General features: G+C 42.8%; 1 protein-coding gene across 1 annotated transcript in view; it reads right to left on the reverse strand.

The window, feature by feature from the left end:
* Positions 1-18,806, reverse strand: part of LOC115151989 (alpha-2,8-sialyltransferase 8B-like) — a 41,122-nt gene that overhangs the window by 13,767 nt on the left and 8,549 nt on the right. Inside the window, exons 2-4 of the mRNA XM_029696397.1 lie at positions 17,620-17,676; positions 17,020-17,163; positions 16,667-16,924 (exon numbers count right to left, since the gene is read on the reverse strand). Of these exons, the coding sequence (XP_029552257.1) occupies positions 16,667-16,924; positions 17,020-17,163; positions 17,620-17,676 (459 nt within the window). The remainder of the gene's footprint in view (positions 1-16,666; positions 16,925-17,019; positions 17,164-17,619; positions 17,677-18,806) is intronic.

The raw sequence follows: 18,806 nt of genomic DNA on the forward strand, positions 1-18,806 counted from the left end.
GTCCACCAGCGATAAATTCAATTGATTGGAGATGATTTGGAAAGGCACACACCTGTCTATATAAGGTCCCCATGTCAGATCAAAAACCAAGCCATGAGGTCGAAGGAATTGTCTATAGAGTTCCCGAGACAGGATTGTGTTGAGGCACAGATCTGGGGAAGGGTACCAAAACATTTCTGCAGCATTGAAGGTCCCCAAGAACACAGTGGCCTCCATCAATCTTAAATGGAAGATGTTTGGAACCACCAAGACTCTTCCTAGAGCTGCTGGTTGAGGGAGAAGGGCCTTAGTCAGGGAGGTGACTAAGAACCCGATGGTCACTCTGACAGAGCTCTAGAGTTCCTCTGTGAAGGTGGGAGAACCTTCCAGAAGGACAACCATCTCTGCAGCACTCCACCAATCAGGCCTTTATGGTAGAGCGGCCAGGCGGAAGCCACTCCTCACTAAAAGGCACATGACAGCCCGCTTGGAGTTTGCCAAAAGGCACCTGAAGACTCTCAGACCATGAGAAACAAGATTCTCTGGTCTGATGAAACCAAGATTGAACTCTTTGGCCTGAATGCCAAGCATCACGTCTGGAGGAAATCTGTGAAGCATGGTGGGGGCAGCATCATGCTGTGGAGATGTTTTTCAGCGGCAGGGACTGGGAGATTAGTCAGGATTGAGGCAAAGATGAACGGAGGAAAGTACAGAGATATCCTTAATGAAAACCTGCTCCAGAGTGCTCAGGACCGCAGACTGGGGCGAAGTTTCACCTTCCAATATGACAACAACCCTAAGCACAAGTCTCTGAATGTCCTTGAGTGGCCCAGCCAGAGCCCGGACTTGACCCGATCGAACATCTCTGGAGAGACCTGAAAATAGCTGTGCAGCAACACTCCCCATCCAACCTGACAAAGCTTGAGATAATCTGCAGAGAAGAATGGGAGAAACTCCCCAAATACAGGTGTGTCAAGCTTGTAGCATCATACCCAAGAAAACTCGAGGCTGTAATCGCAGCCAAAGGTATTTCAACAATGTACTCCGTGAAGGGTCAGTTACTTATTTGTAATAAATTAGCAAAAATAAACAGTTTTTGCTTTGTCATTATGGGGTATTGTGTGTAGATTGATGAGGGAAAAAACGATTTAATCCATTTTAGGGATAAGGCTGTGACCTAACAAAATGAGGAAAAAGTCAAGGGGTCTGAATAAGGCACTGTATAGGTCGCTCCACGAAATTAGTGCCTTTTGCGTCCCTTTGATATTTTAAGTAGAAATTATGAACCAATACTGAATTTTAAAAGCCTGTTATATTAATTTAAGTGCCCTTTAATATAGACCACATGGGGAATTCAATACATCTGATTTCTTTTTATACAACTAAAGGCTTGCTAAAGTGCCAAAATGCAGCATTTTGACATGTCCCTCCATCAACTCTGTGTCACTCCTAGGAACATTTCCACTCAGTTAAACCTCTTATGGCTAGGGGGCAGTATTTTCACGGCTGGATAAAAAACGTACCCGATTTAATCTGATTATTAGTCCTGCCCAGAAACTAGAATATGCATATAATTATTAGCTTTGGAGAGAAAACACTCCAAAGTTTCTGAAACTGTTTGAATGGTGTCTGTGAGTATAACAGAACTCCTATGGCAGGCAAAAACCTGAGATGCTTCTGTTCAGGAAGTACCCTGTCTGAACATTTCTTGCCCTTCTTTATTATCTCTATCTTTTACAAAGGATCTCTGCTCTTACGTGACACTTCGCACGTCAACAATGGAGTCTCAGAGCCCGGGAAAAACAGGAACGACGTAATTCAAAGCCCTGGCTGAAGCACACGAGAGCAAAAGCTGAGTGGTCACTCAATGGACTAAGCCTTATGCTCGCGACCCGCCCCGCCCCCGGCTTTCGTTTTTTCCCTCAGTTTACAGACAGGCAGATTCCCGGTCGGAATATTATCGCTTCTCTACGAGATAAATTGCATAAAAATTGGTTTTAAACAGCGGTTGACATGCTTCGAAGTACGGTAATGGAATATTTAGAAATTTTTTGTCATATTTTGCGTCATGCTCGTGGCCGAGATTTAGCGTTGGGATAGTGTCTAGAACGCACGAACAAAACGTCTTGATGGAACATAACGATGGATTATTTGGGACCAAACCTACATTTGTTATTGAAGTAGAAGTCCTGGCAGTGTATTCTGACGAAGAACAAGCAAGGTAAGAACATTTTTCTTATAGGAAATGTGATTTTGGTGAAGGCTAAACTTGCAGGGTGTCTAAATAGCTAGCCCTGTAATGCCGGGCTATGTACTTAGATTATTGCAAAATGTGCTTCATCCGAAAAGCTATTTTAAAATCGGACATATCGAGTGCATAGAGGAGTTCTGTATCTATAATTCTTAAAATAATTGTTATGCTTTTTGTGAACGTTTATTGTGAGTAATTTAGTAAAATCACCGGAAGTGTTCGGTGGGAATGCTAGTTCTGAACGTCACATGCTAATGTAAAAAGCTGGTTTTTGATATAAATATGAACTTGATTGAACAGACATGCATGTATTGTATAACATAATGTCCTAGGTGTGTCATCTGATGAAGATCATAAAAGGTTAGTGCTGCATTTAGCTATGGTTTGGGTTTATGTGACATGATATGCTAGCTTGAAAAATGGGTGTCTGGTTATTTCTGGCTGGGTACTCTGCTGACATAATCTAATGTTTTGCTTTCGTTGTAAAGCCTTTTTGAAATCGGACAGTTTGGTTAGATAAAGGAGAGTCTTGTCTTTAAATAGCTGTAAAATAGTCATATGTTTGAAAAGTGTAAGTTTTCGGATTTAGAGGAGTTTGAATTTCGCGCCCCGCACATCATTGGATATTGGAGCAGACGTTCCGCTAGCGGAACGTGTAGATGTAAGAGGTTTTAATACAAAAAAGTTTCACCATCATTGTAAAGCCCTAGTTTATTTTCTTTGATAAAGTTAGTTCTAAGGAGTATTATTTATTTAATGTGATTTGTGATTAATTTACATCTGTCCCTCATTTTAAGGTCAGCCCTGTTACGTGAACTGAACGTTTTAATATGTTGAAACTATTCCTTTTTAAATATTTTATTCAAAAGAAACATTGAACATATAAAGGCCAAATCATAGTGTAAAAGCAAATGAGCTGGTTCTACTGTTTTTTAAAAAACATTTCCTGTTGTTTTTTGGTGAAAACTAAGCGGGTCGAGCATACCACATCAACCCTGATACCCAGAGATAGACTGGCTAGAAATGTACTTTTTTGTGAACCTTGTATTCAATTTCCACTCCTTGTTGCACACAACAAGCTTCCATTCCCCTTGTCACATGGGGAATTATGGCTGATTTAAGATGAAATCGTCAACCCTATTACAGTCAACCGTGTTACTTTATTTGGCACTTAATAGGTGCTTACTATAGCCATTGTTTTTTTTTATTCAACTTCTTGAGATGGGAAAACTAGTTTTTTATTAAGTTGAACAAGTTCTCTTTATGACAGAATTTTTTTGAACAAGTTACACTTCTCAAAAGGCACCGTTTTACGGTCCCCTAAACAATTGCGCTATTGTGTGTCCAAAACGTTTCTGCCACCGTCTCTTATGACCGAAAAGAGCTTCTAGATATCAGGACAGCGATTACTCACCCCGTACAGGAAGAAGATTTGTTCTTTAACAAGTCGGACGCAAAGGATTTACTTCAGACACCCGACAAGGCCCTCATCCCGTCATTCGCAAGAGAAAGAGACGGAGACATCGGGGACGTAGGTCTGGGCGCCTTGTATGGATCTGGCGGCAAGTGGGTAATCTGCCTTTACCATCGGTCCTATTAGCCAACGTACAATCCTTGGATAATAAAATAGACGAACTACGAGCAAGTATATCCTACCAATGGGACATTTAAAAACTGTAATATCTTATATTTCACTGAGTCATGGCTGAACGACGACATCAAAGAAATACAGCAATATACTGTAGACCACACTATTTACCAAGAGAGTTTTTATCTATATTCTTAGTAGCTGTCTATTTACCACAACAAACAGGAAAACGCTCATCCAGAGGTGGCGCTCCTAGTGGCAGGGGACCTTAATGCAGAGAAGCTTAAGTCCATTTTACATCATTTCTACCAGCATGTTAAATGTGCAACCAGAGGGAAAACAACTCTAGACCACCTTTACTCCACACACAGAGACGCTCTCCCTCGCCCTCCATTTGGCAAATCTGACCATAATTCTATCCTCCTGATTCCTGCTTCCAAGCAAAAACTAAAGTAGGAAGCACCAGTGACATGCTCAATAAAAAAGTGGTCAGATGAAGCAGATGCTAAGCTACAGGACTGTTTTGCTAGCACAGACTGGAATATGTTCTGGGATTCTTGCGATGGCATTGAGGAGTACACCACATCAGTCACTGGCTTCATCAATAAGTGCATCGATGACATCGTCCCCACAGTGATGTATGTACAGTGAGGGAAAAAAGTATTTGATCCCCTGCTGATTTTGTACGTTTGCCCACTGACAAAGAAATGATCAATCTATAATTTTAATGGTAGGTTTATTTGAACAGTGAGAGACAGAATAACAACAAAAACATCCAGAAAAACGCATGTCAAAAATGTTATAAATTGATTTGCATTTTAATGAGGGAAATAAGTATTTGACCCCCTCTCAATCAGAAAGATTTCTGGCTCCCAGGTGTCTTTTATACAGGTAACGAGCTGAGATTAGGAGCACACTCTTAAAGGGAGTGCTCCTAATCTCAGTTTGTTACCTGTATAAAAGACACCTGTCCACAGAAGCAATCAATCAGATTCCAAACTCTCCACCATGGCCAAGACCAAAGAGCTCTCCAAGGATGTCAGGGACAAGATTGTAGACCTACACAAGGCTGGAATGGGCTACAAGACCATCGCCAAGCAGCTTGGTGAGAAGGTGACAACAGTTGGTGCGATTATTCGCAAATGGAAGAAACACAAAAGAACTGTCAATCTCCCTCGGCCTGGGGCTCCATGCAAGATCTCACATCGTGGAGTTGCAATGATCATGAGAATGGTGAGGAATCAGCCCAGAACTTGTCAAGGATCTTGTCAATGATCTCAAGGCAGTTGGGACCATAGTCACCAAGAAAACAATTGGTAACACACAACGCCGTGAAGGACTGAAATCCTGCAGCGCCCGCAAGGTCCCCCTGCTCAAGAAAGCACATATACATGCCCGTCTGAAGTTTGCCAATGAACATCTGAATGATTCAGAGGACAACTGGGTGAAAGTGTTGTGGTCAGATGAGACCAAAATGGAGCTCTTTGGCATCAACTCAACTCGCCGTGTTTGGAGGAGGAGGAATGCTGCCTATGACCCCAAGAACAACATCCCCACCGTCAAACATGGAGGTGGAAACATTATGCTTTGGGGGTGTTTTTCTGCTAAGGGGACAGGACAACTTCACCGCATCAAAGGGAAGATGGACGGGGCCATGTACCGTCAAATCTTGGGTGAGAACCTCCTTCCCTCAGCCAGGGCATTGAAAATGGGTCGTGGATGGGTATTCCAGCATGACAATGACCCAAAACACACGGCCGAGGCAACAAAGGAGTGGCTCAAGAAGAAGCACATTAAAGTCCTGGAGTGGCCTAGCTAGTCTCCAGACCTTAATCCCATAGAAAATCTGTGGAGGGAGCTGAAGGTTCGAGTTGCCAAACGTCAGCCTCGAAACCTTAATGACTTGGAGAAGATCTGCAAAGAGGAGTGGGACAAAATCCCTCCTGAGATGTGTGCAAACCTGGTGGCCAACTACAAGAAACGTCTGACCTCTGTGATTGCCAACAAGGGTTTTGCCACCAAGTACTAAGTCATGTTTTGCAGAGGGGTCAAATACTTATTTCCCTCATTAAAATTCAAATCAATTTATAACATTTTTGACATGGGTTTTTCTGGATGTTTTGTTGTTATTCTGTCTCTCACTGTTCAAATAAACCTACCATTAAAATTATAGACTGATCATTTCTTTGTCAGTGGGAAAACAAATTTTGTATTGCTAATTCAACTTGTTAGCCAGGGTTTGTGAAGATAACCAAGAATGTTCCGCTTAATATTGCGGATAGAATATTGCTTCCATCAATGTAATTGTCTGCATAATTTCCAATCCCCCATATATTTTTTGGGTAAATATATATATCCATATACACACGCATGCATACATATACACATATATACATACACATATATCGACATACATACTTTTTAAAAGAATATACCTTTATTATTATTCCCCGCAAACCCTACCACCGATCCCCCAATTGGCGTAAACTAATAAACAGTTCGGCTTTTACCTTCAATTTATTCATCTTATACACATTTTACAGACACAGTCTATTTTACAATAGTTCATTTTTGTTTGTTTTTAGTCCTTCCTCTATTTCTGATGTCCATCCAGTTTGATTTCTATTTGTAACTGTGCTATTTCACAAAAGTTCTGAACCTATATACATTTTACAGACCCCGTATGATTTACATTGTTTATCTTGTTTTTAGTCCCACCCTTCAGCTCCATTCAGCCCCTCCCATCTATCTCTCAACATCATCCATTTCGGATTTCTATTTGCCATATATTTTTCAACTGTGCTGTGATGCTTCACAAAACAATTGAACCTTTCTATTCTCATAGCTTCTACAGATTGGAAATTAAAAATAAAATGTTTTGCTAAAATAATTATTATATTATTGATTGATTGACTATTGGCTTTTCAAATCACCCAGTATTGCTATCTGCAGCGTTAGTTCTAGGCAAATGTTGCAATTATTCAGCCATTCCTGGACCTGTGACCAAAAACGAGCTACATATGGACAATACCAAAATAAATGATCTAATGACTCTGCCTCCTCACAGCAGAATCTGCAGAGCTGGGAAGATTGTATCCCCCATATATATAACATTCTATTAGTTCCAAGAATTTTGTATAGTAATTTAAATTGAACAATTCTAAGTTTTGAATTCGGCGTTGTTTTGCGTATCAATTCATAAACCATGTGCCATGGAATGGGTACATCGAAAATCAGATCAAATGATTGACATAAAGAGCCGTTGTGTTGAACACTGTGCGATGTTTAACAGTGAGAATGGCAGAATGGTGAACTTACTAAATGACTGAGAGTTTGACTGTGTGATATTAGGTTGCTTCGTCTTGACTACTAAGAAAGTAGTCAAGACGACTAGCTTGATTAAGCCTCCGCCATGTATATCTCACTAGGTCAGGGTATTTAAGTCTCCATATATCCACTAATTCCAATATATCCATGACATTCATGATTTCCTTAAGTACCTGAGGGTGATAGTTTGTAGTGTGATTTCCTTTCCGGTCCATAGAGGTATTTAAGACTGTATTAAAATCTCCCACCATAATAATAGAGCCTAGTGTTGCTTGTAGAGTTGATAAATTCTTATGTATATATTTTCAAAGAAGCTTGGATCATCATTATTCGGACCGTATAGGTTAATAAGCCATATCTGTTTATTGTCCAATAACATATTTAAAATAATCCATCTACCTTGATAATCTGTTTGGACAATTTGCACATTTGGATCAAAATTACTGTTAATTAAAACCATCACCCCTTTTGAATTTCTTTGCCCATGGGAGAAATATATTTCACCCCCCAGTTATTTTTCCACAAAACTTCATCTAAAATTGTTGAATGGGTTTCCTGTAAACAATAGATATTATATTCCTTCTCTTTTAGCCAGGTAAATACTGATCGTCTTTTCTATTATCTGCTAGGCCATTACAATTGTAACTGGCTATACTTATTTCACCACTTAATGAGACACAACTTTAAATTCTATTTATGAAAATATATGTTTGTAAACGTACCATTAAAAAGTAACATGATGATTGAGTGTCTATATAGCTGTACCATGATATTTGCATTGCTACTAAGTAAACCTCCTATTGGTCCCTACTATTCCACCCGCTAAAAGCCTTCCTCATCCCGAGTTGGGTTGTCATCCCAATGCCCGGCAGACCACCCCCGATCCCCCGTATCCCATAGCCCTGAACTGACTGGGATCCATCCTTCGAAAAGAGCACACAGTGCCATTTACCGAATTGAAGTAAATCAATTGCCAAATTAATTTCCATCGCCCTCACCACGATTTGTATTATATATAGCTGTGGATCATCCTCTATTGTCCCTAACATATTTTACTGCTTCGCAACAGTTGTGGGATACACACATACACCCACACACACTCAACCCTTCCCCCCCACACAACCATAATGTCACGTCCGTCGTAAGGAGACCAAGGCGCAGCGTGCGTGGAGTTCCACATCTTTTAATAAATGAAACTCACCAAGCAAAACAATAAAGCACAAACGAAACGTGAAGTAAATGCCGTGCTCACAGGCAACTAAACAAAAACAAGATCCCACAAAAACCCAGTGGGAAAAGGCTGCCTAAATATGATCCCCAATCAGAGACAACGAATGACAGCTGCCTCTGATTGGGAACCATATCAGGCCAACATAGAAATACAAAAAACAGATATTCCCACCCGAGTCACACCCTGACCTAACCAAACACAGAGAATAACAAGGATCTCTAAGATCAGGGCGTGACACATAAGCTCACATTCTCAACAGTTGCACCATCCCAGAGCCCAACTCAAGAAAGTTCTTGATTTACAAATGCACTTACAGTTGCAGCTGCATTAGAAGGCCTGCAAGACCGCACAAAAAATGGGCAGAAATTAACATATTTTATTAACCATTGTCACATCCTAGAAAATGGAGGTCAAATGTACACCTTTTCCCTGAAACACCCGCAATATGGTCACCCGTACTGACCATATTCCCAAGCATCTCCATGCAGTCAGACTTTTGATTTTGTGCCACCAGGGTCACAATAATATACCCCCTCTCTGAATGTCCAAGTGTGACCCCCTCTCCATGGGTTACTGCAGCTAGTGTTGCCAGCACTGCCACTGCCTGGGTGGGAGCACCGCACCGGAATCCCCACCAGCTAGGTACAAGGTCGTCAAGGTTCTCATTAGCAGCTTTGAGAATTTCCTTGTGTAGTATGCTCTCCCTTTAGGGGGCTTTGGCTTTGCAGGACCAACCCTGCCAAGCGGGTTCAGAATCTTGAGGGGGCAGTGCTGCTCTTGGTCTCTGACTGCATTTTGGCTGCATAGAGACCGCTTACAGCAGGCACATAAAACAGTTAGGGACTTCTCCTTAGTATCTGGGTCATTCAGGTGCGTGTCTAGGGTATAGGGTTGTGGACCGTACCATTAAATTAGGATCATAAATAAATAATTAGATATAATTTATTTTAAAAATGTAGTTCCCCATGATAGGACAATAAATAAATTAAATGTATAATTTATTTTAAAACTGTTCCACCATGATAGGACAATAAATAAATAAATAAGACGTATAATTCATTATAAAAGTATATCCATCATCTGAACAACATTGAAAGCCCTTTCATACCCCGGCTCACAGCAATATATTGGTTCTGGGATATGCAACCATTTCATTACTCACTCACTCAACTTTCCCAAACATAACAAATAAAATAAAAAGATAAACACACACCCACCATCCACACATACTGTGCCTTCTGTTTACTTAGTTTTTATCTTCACCATGTTGAATTAGTGCTTGTGTGTTCCAATTAGTTATATGTGAAGATATATACAAAAGCAATTAAAAAAAAAATGTATTGTTACAATCCATAACCGGGCTAGAATTGTGTTTCATTATTTTCCTCATCTATGAGAACTTTGTAATTTTTAAAATAACCATTGTCACGCCCTGACCATAGAGATCTTATTTATTCTCTATGTTTGGTTAGGTCAGGGTGTAACTCGGGTGGGAATATCTATGTTTTCTATTTCTTTGTTTTTGAGCTAAGTGTGGTTCCCAATCAGAGGCAGCTGTCTATCGTTGTCTCTGATTGGGAATCATACTTAGGCAGCCTGTTTTCCACCTGATTTTTTTGTGGGAGGTTATTTTCTGTTTAGCTTATGTGCCTGATGTGCTTATGTTTTCCCTTTTGTTATTTTGTTTGAGTGTTTCTTGAAAATAAATATCATGAACACTTACCACGCTGCGTTTTGGTCCACTTCTTCTTCACCTTCAGACGATCATTACAACCATGGAGTAGTCTTTGTGTCTGTGAACAACTGGTTATCAATATATAGTTTATCAACGATGAGAGCTACTCGTTTCCCTTTTAATCTATTTTCTTAGAAAATTGTACACAGAACTTTACGCCGTTCTGCAATTTCCTTCGGAAACTGATCATTCATGCCAATTTTGGTCCCAGCAAGTCTTTTACCCAGGCTTGTAACCATTATTTTATCTTTAAATTAAGCAAATTTGGTAACGATTGGGCGTTCATACCTTTGGTCTCTCTGTCCGAAGCGGTGTACACGTTGAAGTTGGATTTTGTCGATAGCTTCGCGTGGGATCTGAAGCGCTTTAAGGAGGAACTCTCTAACTACAGATTCGGGAACTTCCCCTTCTTTCTCCTGGATACCTGTAAGTACCAGATTCTCTCTCATGGTTCTAGTTTGTAAGGCTTCTCTCAGAACGGTGTTCTCCTTTTTAATTTCATTCACTTCGGTTTCCATCTTGTTGACTGTCCCTTTTAGCTTGTGTGTTTCATTCTCCAATGTCGCAGCTTTTTCATCACTCATCTCGAGGCTTGCCTTCAACTCTTTTATATCCTTTCTAACTAATTCAAGTATACCCAGTTTGTCATTTATTGATTTTAACAGATCGGTTTCGACCTTTACCATTCCCGGTGGTGAAAATATTAAATCGTCTGTGTCTGTAGAAGAGTCACGTTTTCGTTTTGAAATCGGTTCCCCTGTCTTACTCTCCGTTATGTTTGGGTGTTGCTTGTTTTCGTAATATTTGTCGATAAATGTCTCTAGTCTTAAGATTTGTTTTGTGTTATTATCCAGATTGAAGGTTATCACCCACCAGATTGTGAAGTGCTAATATTTTAGTCTAACTTGCCAATATTGAATATTACGTTTTATTTTGAGGTGCTTTACATAACTTCGTTCAGTCCGCTATTACCCCCTGTCTGTTTCGACTTAATAACCAAGAACTTACAACTTTCAGATGAGACTAAACAAGGTGACGATTAAATATTGACTGCTATTGATGGAAAAGATTACCAGATCTTTAAGAGCTTATTCGGAAGATAACAGCTCTATAAACATTCTTTCATGGTGCCCCGAATTTCTAGTTGATTATCTAACTGATTAGCTTAATCAGGTAATATTAATTACAGAGAAATTATTTTATAGAATAGCACGTCATATCACTTAATCCGGCAAAGCCAAAGACACGACAATTGACTACAGCTCAGCGTTCAACACCATAGTGCCCACAAAGCTCATCACTAAGCTAAGGACCCAGAGACTAAACACCTCCCTCTGCAACTGGATCCTGGACTTCGTGATGGGCCGCCCCCAGGTGGTAAGGGTAGGTAACAACACATCCGCCATGCTGATCCTCAACATGGGTGCCCTTCATGGGTGCGTGCTCAGTCCCCTCCTGTACTCCCTGTTCACCAATGACTGCATGGCCAGGCATGACCTCAACACCATCATTAAGTTTGCCGATGACACAACAGTGGTAGGCCTGATCACCGACAACGATGAGACAGCCTATAGGGAGGAGGTCAGAGATCTGGCCGTGTGGTGCTAGGATAACAACCTCTCCCTCAACGTGATCAGGACAAAGGAGATGATTGTGGACTACAGGAAAGGAAGACCGAGCACGCCCCCATTATCATTGACGGGGCTGTAGTGGAGCAGTTTGAGAGCATCAAGTTCCTTGGGTCCACATCACCAACAAACTATCATGGTCCAAACACACCAAGACAGTCGTGAAGAGGGCACGACAAAGCCTATTCCCCCTCAGGAGAAAATATTTGGCATGGGTCCTCAGATCCTCAGCAAGTTCTACAGCTACACCATCGAGAGCATCCTGACTGGTTGCATCACTGTCTGGTATAGCAACTGCTCGGCCTCCGACTGCAAGGCACTACAGAGGGTAGTGCGTATGACCAAATAAATCACCGGGGCCAAGCTTCCTGCCATCCAGGACCTCTATACCAGGCGGTGTCAGAGGAAGGCTCTAAAAATTGTCAAAGACTCCAGCAACACTAGTCATAGACTGTTCTCTCTGCTACTGCTCGGCAAGTGGTACCGGAGCGTCAAGTCTAGGTCCAAAAGGCTTCTTAACAGCTTCTACCCCCAAGCCATAAGACTCCTGAACAACTATTCAAATAGCTTCCCAGACGCCGCTTTTACGCTGCTGCAACTCTCTGTTTATTATCTATGCATAGTCACTTTAACCTCTACCTACATGTACATATTACCTCAATTACCTCGACTAACCGGTGTCCCCGCACATCGACTCTGTACCGGTACCACCTGCATATAGCCTCGCTATTGTTATTTTACTGCTGCTCTTTAATTATTTGTAACCTTTATATTTTTTGAACTTATCTATTTTTTACTCAACACTTCTTTTTCTTAAAACTGCATTATTGGTTAAGGGCTTGTAAGTAAGCATTTCACTGTAAGGTCTACACCTGTTTTATTTGGCACATGTGACAAATACATTTTTATTTTATTTTACTTGATAGGGATTTGGACTTGTGGTTTCACTTAATTCTGCATACTGGGCAATGATTATAATGGCGATTCTGATCCAACCATAAATTCATGCATTGTGCCCCTGGCCTGAGAGGATGGAAGTTCAATATGTAGCTAAACGTAGAAGGCTAATGTTAACTAGCTAACATTGCCCATGAAAGGAAGTTAGGCTAGCGAGCAAGCTTTTTAGCCAGGTAGTCTAAGACAACAAAAAATGAAAATGTGTACTGTATGACAGTGATAGACCGTTTCTTCAACATGAAAGAGAGGAGGATGGTATTGGCATTTCTCTACAAGTAGGGCAAGTAAACATGTTTTATCTACTTGCACAAATGCGCGCACACGCACACACACACACAGAAATCAGAGCCATGGACAGTCACATCATATTTAAATTTTGTTGATCGGACTAAATTAGTTTTGGTATATTTTAGTTGGTACTGTATTAGACTAAGCATAGGTGATTTGATGATGTTGGAATGTTGAAGTTGAAATGGTGCTGGAGGCAGCTCCTGTTTTCTTTGTGACTTGCGGTAACTCTCCGTGGTTCTAAATCAATAGTTGTTTCGTGGTCCAAAAATTGCGGAAACATTAACTTGCTTGACCGTACTGTAGGTCCTGTAACTGTTTGTTACATGCAATAAGCTTTGTGCACTTCACCGGACAGAGGTTGCTCTCCAGTTTTGTGATGAAACAAAGGTGGTTGAATTTATTCTGCCACTGTGTCTTCTTATGGTCTCTGCCTTAGGCCTATAAATCATGGTGGCAAGGCATATGAACTGGTTATCAAGCAAACAAAGCAATTATCACATCACATAGGTTGTAATATGGCTTTTTTTCTGGCTGGCTTCACCAGTGATATTACCCACGCACCGCTGCTGATGGCTCTGCATATCCAGAGGATGGTAGATCAATTACACTAAGGCCCTGTAATAACAGCAGGGGTTGCAGCTGAAGTCACACAAGGAGGATGGGGAAAAATCCCACCCCAATGTAATGAGTCATAATTATTGTACAGGAATCAAAAGATCTATGCTATGATTTTCCATCCAAACAATCCATGTACTATTGATATGGTTTCACATATTTCCCAATTCCCATTAGTTAGTTCAGATACCTCTTTCTTCGTCATAATCACAATGCCTTGCCGTACTGGAGCCACAGTAAGGCAAACTGGATTTCTTACCCCTGTAACATTACAATGCATAGTTGTACTTTGTTGTTACTGACAGACAAACCGGTGAGTAGCAATAAATAACCTACTCACAGAAAGCCATTTGCTGACACACTCGCACAGAGCAGCACTGACGGATGGTTTCAGACAGACATTCTCCCCTGGTAAATGAGTGTTGCAGTCCTAGGAACTAACGGCAGTGCTTCTCTAAAGCACCTCATTAAATTTTGGGGAGACAGCAGTAACTTTTTAAAATGTCACATTTACCCAGAAGGTATTTAATTGCTGTAAGTATTGCTGCTCATATCTAAAAGTCTGCAAATCATCAAACAAACTTGAAGGTCAAAAAAGTAGCGGGTATTTCAAAGGTGTGGACAATGCGTGTTCTAGCTCGGTGGCATTGATTCCTCAAGGTGAAGTATTTGTTCAATCCAAGGGACTGTACTTACATAACAGTTAGATGAGTATAAAGATGAATAGTGCTTTTATAGAGAGTGTAACGCCCTGGCCATAGAGAGGGGTTTTTGTTCTTTATTCTGGTTAGGCCAGGGTGTTACATTGGGTGGGCGTTCTATGTTCTTTTTTCTAGGTTGGTTTGTTTCGTTGATTTTGGCCGTGTGGCATCCAATCAGGCACAGCTGTAGTTTGTTGTTGCTGATTGGGAGTCACACATAAGTAGCCTGTTTTTCCTTTGGGTTTTGTGGGTGATTGTTTTCTGTTTTGTTCATTTGGGACCAGACAGGACTGTTTGCTGTCGTTGCTATCGAGTGTTTTGTTTGTAGTGGTTCATTTTTATTAAATATTTAAAATGAATACACATCCTCCGCTGCACCTTGGTCTTATTACGACGACGGCCCTTACAGAATCACCCACCAACAACGGACCAAGCAGCGGAGGAAGGAGCAGCACCAGGAGGGGATGAAGCAGCGTGCTCGGGAGGTAATGGCATCCTGGTCGCTGGAGGTTTTGGAGTCAAGGATTGACTGGACATGGGATCAATTATTTGACCACTGCAGCAACCTGCCGAGGGAGCGCGACGGACACGAGAGGCAGCCACCCCCAAAAAATTTGCGGGGGGCACACGGGGAGATTGGCGGAGTCAGGCGTTAGACCTCAGCCAACTCCCCGTGCTTACTGGAAGCAGTGTGGTACTGGTAAGGCACCGTGTTATGCTGTGAAGCGCACGGTGTCTCCAGTGCGCGTTCATAGCCCGGTGCGCTATAGGCCAGCCCCCCGCAAGTGCCATGCGAGTGCAGGCATCGAGCCAGGACGGATTGTGCCAGCTCAGCACGTCTGGCCTCCAGTGCGCCTTTTCGGTCCAGGTTATCCTGCACCGGCTCTGCGCACTGTGTCTCCAGGGCACTGGGAGGGCCCAGTTCGCCCAATGCCTGCGCTCCGCCAGTGCCGGGCCAAAGTGGGCATTCAGCCTGGAGTGTGGGTAAAGAGCCTACGTACCAGAACTGCAGTGCTCCCCCACAGCCCGGTTTATCCTGTGCCTCCTCCTCGGACCAGGCCTCCAGTGGGTCTCCCCATCCCGGTCAGTCCTGTGCCTCCTCCACGGACCAGGCCTCCAGTGGTTCTCCCCATCCTGGTCAAGCCTGTGCCTCCTCCACGGACCAGGCCTCCAGTGGGTCTCCCCAGCCTGGTGAGTCCTGGGCCAGAGCTGCCAGAGCCGCCCGCCAGTCCGGAGCCGCCAGAGCCGCCCGCCAGTCCGGAGCCGCCAGAGCCGCCCGCCAGTCCTGAGCCGCCAGAGCCGCCCGCCAGTCCGGAGCCGCCAGAGCCGCCCGCCTGTTCGGAGCCGCCAGAGGGCCCGCCTATCCGGAGCCGCCAGAGCCGCCTGCCTGTCCGGAGCCGCCCGCCTGTCCGGAGCCGCCAGAACCGCCCGCCTGTCCGGAGCTGCCAGAGCCGCCCGCCAGGCTGGTGAGTCCTGTGCCTGCGCCCAGGGCCAGGCCTCCTTCATGTCTCCCCAGCCTGGTGAATCCTGGGTCAGTGCCGCTGGAACTGCCCGCCAGCCCGGAGCCGCCGGAGCCGCCCGCCAGCCAGGCGCAGTCAGGGTCGCCCGCCAACCGGGCGCAACCAGAATCGCCCGCCAGCCGGGCGCAGTCAGGGTCGCCCACCAGTCCTCCGGCGCGGCCAGGGGCGCCACCTAAGTGGGCGACGCCGAGGGTGTTGCGGAGGCCACGTCCCACGCCTGAGCCGCCGCCGTAAGAAGGCCCACCCGGACCCTCCCCTTCAGAGTCAGGTTTTGCGGCCGGAGTCCGCACCTTTGGGGGGGGTGCTGTAACGCCCTGGCCATAGAGAGGGGTTTTTGTTCTTTATTCTGGTTAGGCCAGGATGTTACATTGGGTGGGCGTTCTATGTTCTTTTTTCTAGGTTGGTTTGTTTCGTTGATTTTGGCCGTCCGGCTTCCAATCAGGCACAGCTGTAGTTTGTTGTTGCTGATTGGGAGTCACACATAAGTAGCCTGTTTTTCCTTTGGGTTTTGTGGGTGATTGTTTTCTGTTTTGTTCATTTGGGACCAGACAGGACTGTTTGCTGTCGTTGCTATCGAGTGTTTTGTTTGTTGTGGTTCATTTTTATTAAATATTTAAAATGAATACACATCCTCTGCTGCACCTTGGTCTTATTACGACAACGACCCTTACAGAGAGAGACTCATTACTATCCTGAATATTTCACTGCAAATGCAGCAATAAATTAACTCATAATTCCCTTTTATACAAGAAGATTGCTTAATTAAATGGAGATGCCTTAATGCACTACTGAAAATCACCTGTATCAATTCAATTTATGGAATAGCTGTTATGGGAACCTCACCTGATAACAAAGTCATGGGAGTCTATCTCTGGCCCACAGCTGCTATTGAGTAGGATCCCAGAGTTCCCTACGATGGCACAGCGTCTGTGGTGCTGGTTCTTCATGGGGGATGCAGTGGGTAGCAACCGGTACAGGTTCTCTGAGATGTTGGTAGTGCTCTGACGGTCAAAGATGTAGTGGATGACATCTCCAGGTTTCAATGTGCCCTTCAGAATAGAGATGTCCCTCTCTGGGTCAAAGAACCCCAGGATGTTCTTCCTATAGAAGGAACAAAGTCATCCATGAAGGAATACCCAGCTTATGGGAGTGTGAGACCTAATAGAGACCATTGCAGAAGAGGATTGTATTCCTACCTGATGAGGCTGGAGAGGGTTCTGTTGAAGGTCCAGTTATCTGAAGAGAGCCTGGTGGCATTTTTCGAGCCTGAAGGAGAAGCAGGACTCTTGTCCTCCCCTTCATTGACTAAAGGTGTAGGATTGGCTTTCACTGCTACATTTCTACAACAGGACAGCGAGGCATCCATTAGAAATGAAAGGCAACATGACTTTGATTCATGTGATATAAGAACTCATATCATCACTTGAAAAAGCAGTGTGAATGAACAACGATGTCATGTGTGTAAAGCCATCCAATGTGTAATGAAAGCCAGTCAATTTCATGTCTTCATTAATGTGATACTTATTTTCAAACCCCAGGGAAGTTCTATGTGTCTATCACTTGCACATCTGAGATTGTACATTAATTGGGTGATTTATCAATTATTTAAATTAGATACACACAATTCTGTAATCCAGTGCTGATATGTTCATGTATATTAAGTCTGTTAATTATTTTACAAGTCTGCAAGCATAATAGCTCAAAAGGGGAAGCAAATAAAAGGCTAGAATAACAGAATTGATGAGTATTATAAAACCAGAAGGCAATGGAAGAAGGAGCAGGTCAGCCTGACAAACCTGTTGGGCTTGGGGATGAGGCTGTGCAAGTACAATGTTCTGGAACCTCCAATATTCCTAGACCAACAAAAATGTTATTTTAGCCACCATCAGAATAATTCAGCATATTATTTTCAGATGAATGGAATCGTGCAGAACATGAAGTGTGAGGTGCAAGAGGTGGTTTAATCAAATTCTAGGCATCACATATAATTTAGGCTGTCAGAATATCCATGGCTATGCTCTTAATGTGTATTCAGATGAGCAGTAGGCTCATCACATTTACATGAACGTGAAAGAGAAGAGCATGTATCAAAACACACAGACTGTGAAACAGAACTGTTGTTGGTGTAACACTGATACATGAGTGCTGAAGGCCATTCATGTCGTTAAACAAGCATGTGAGCAAAATGTGTCATATGATCCCTGGTAGAGCTAGGTACCTCAATGTCTCAGGTATCTTATGTATACACCTGAGGGGAAAAACAGGACATGCCAACTGATCTACCAATCTTACTGTTACCGGTGCTTGTGAGTCTGGATAAAGAGATGTAGGTTGTCAACATTGCTTAAACATCCTCTATAAATCTTGTATAGATCAACCCTGAATGATATACAATCTGTACACTATGAGCAGCATGCACTACTGCTCAAGACATACATCATTATTGCCTTTTATGACTGCAACCTCAATGTATTAAAGAAAAGACGATTGAGTCGGCTAACATATCTGCTTCAAAGTCCCAACTCTCATGGGGTTTATAAAACCATAAAGCTCCAGAAATTAAATTAGAGCAAGCACACAGTACCATAATACAACGGCTCCATTATGTCCAAAAGGACGTTGCAAATGGAGTGTGTCTCAATTAAGTATGTACAATTGCATCTTGAGTCAGTTATTACAGAGGCAAGGAGAATCACTAACATGCTAGGCAGTAGACAAGGAGCCAGGAGCATTCAGTCTGCTCAAATGAAGGTGACAAGCCTAGCTGTGCTATCTGTGGAGCAACACAACTATTCTATTGTTCTTGGAGTGGAGAGATGTACCAATATAGGTAAGCACCTTCATGAAACAGTTGTAATTAATAGGTTATTACTCTGTAATTACCACATACACATGATTATTATTGTGATATTACCACCATCATTTTGTAATAAATACCTGGTCATCTCTGTACTGTAAAATAAAGTGCTACAGTACCAACTGT

This window comes from Salmo trutta, chromosome 17 (genome assembly GCF_901001165.1).
Source record: "Salmo trutta chromosome 17, fSalTru1.1, whole genome shotgun sequence".
In the NCBI taxonomy this organism is placed as follows: domain Eukaryota; kingdom Metazoa; phylum Chordata; class Actinopteri; order Salmoniformes; family Salmonidae; genus Salmo; species Salmo trutta.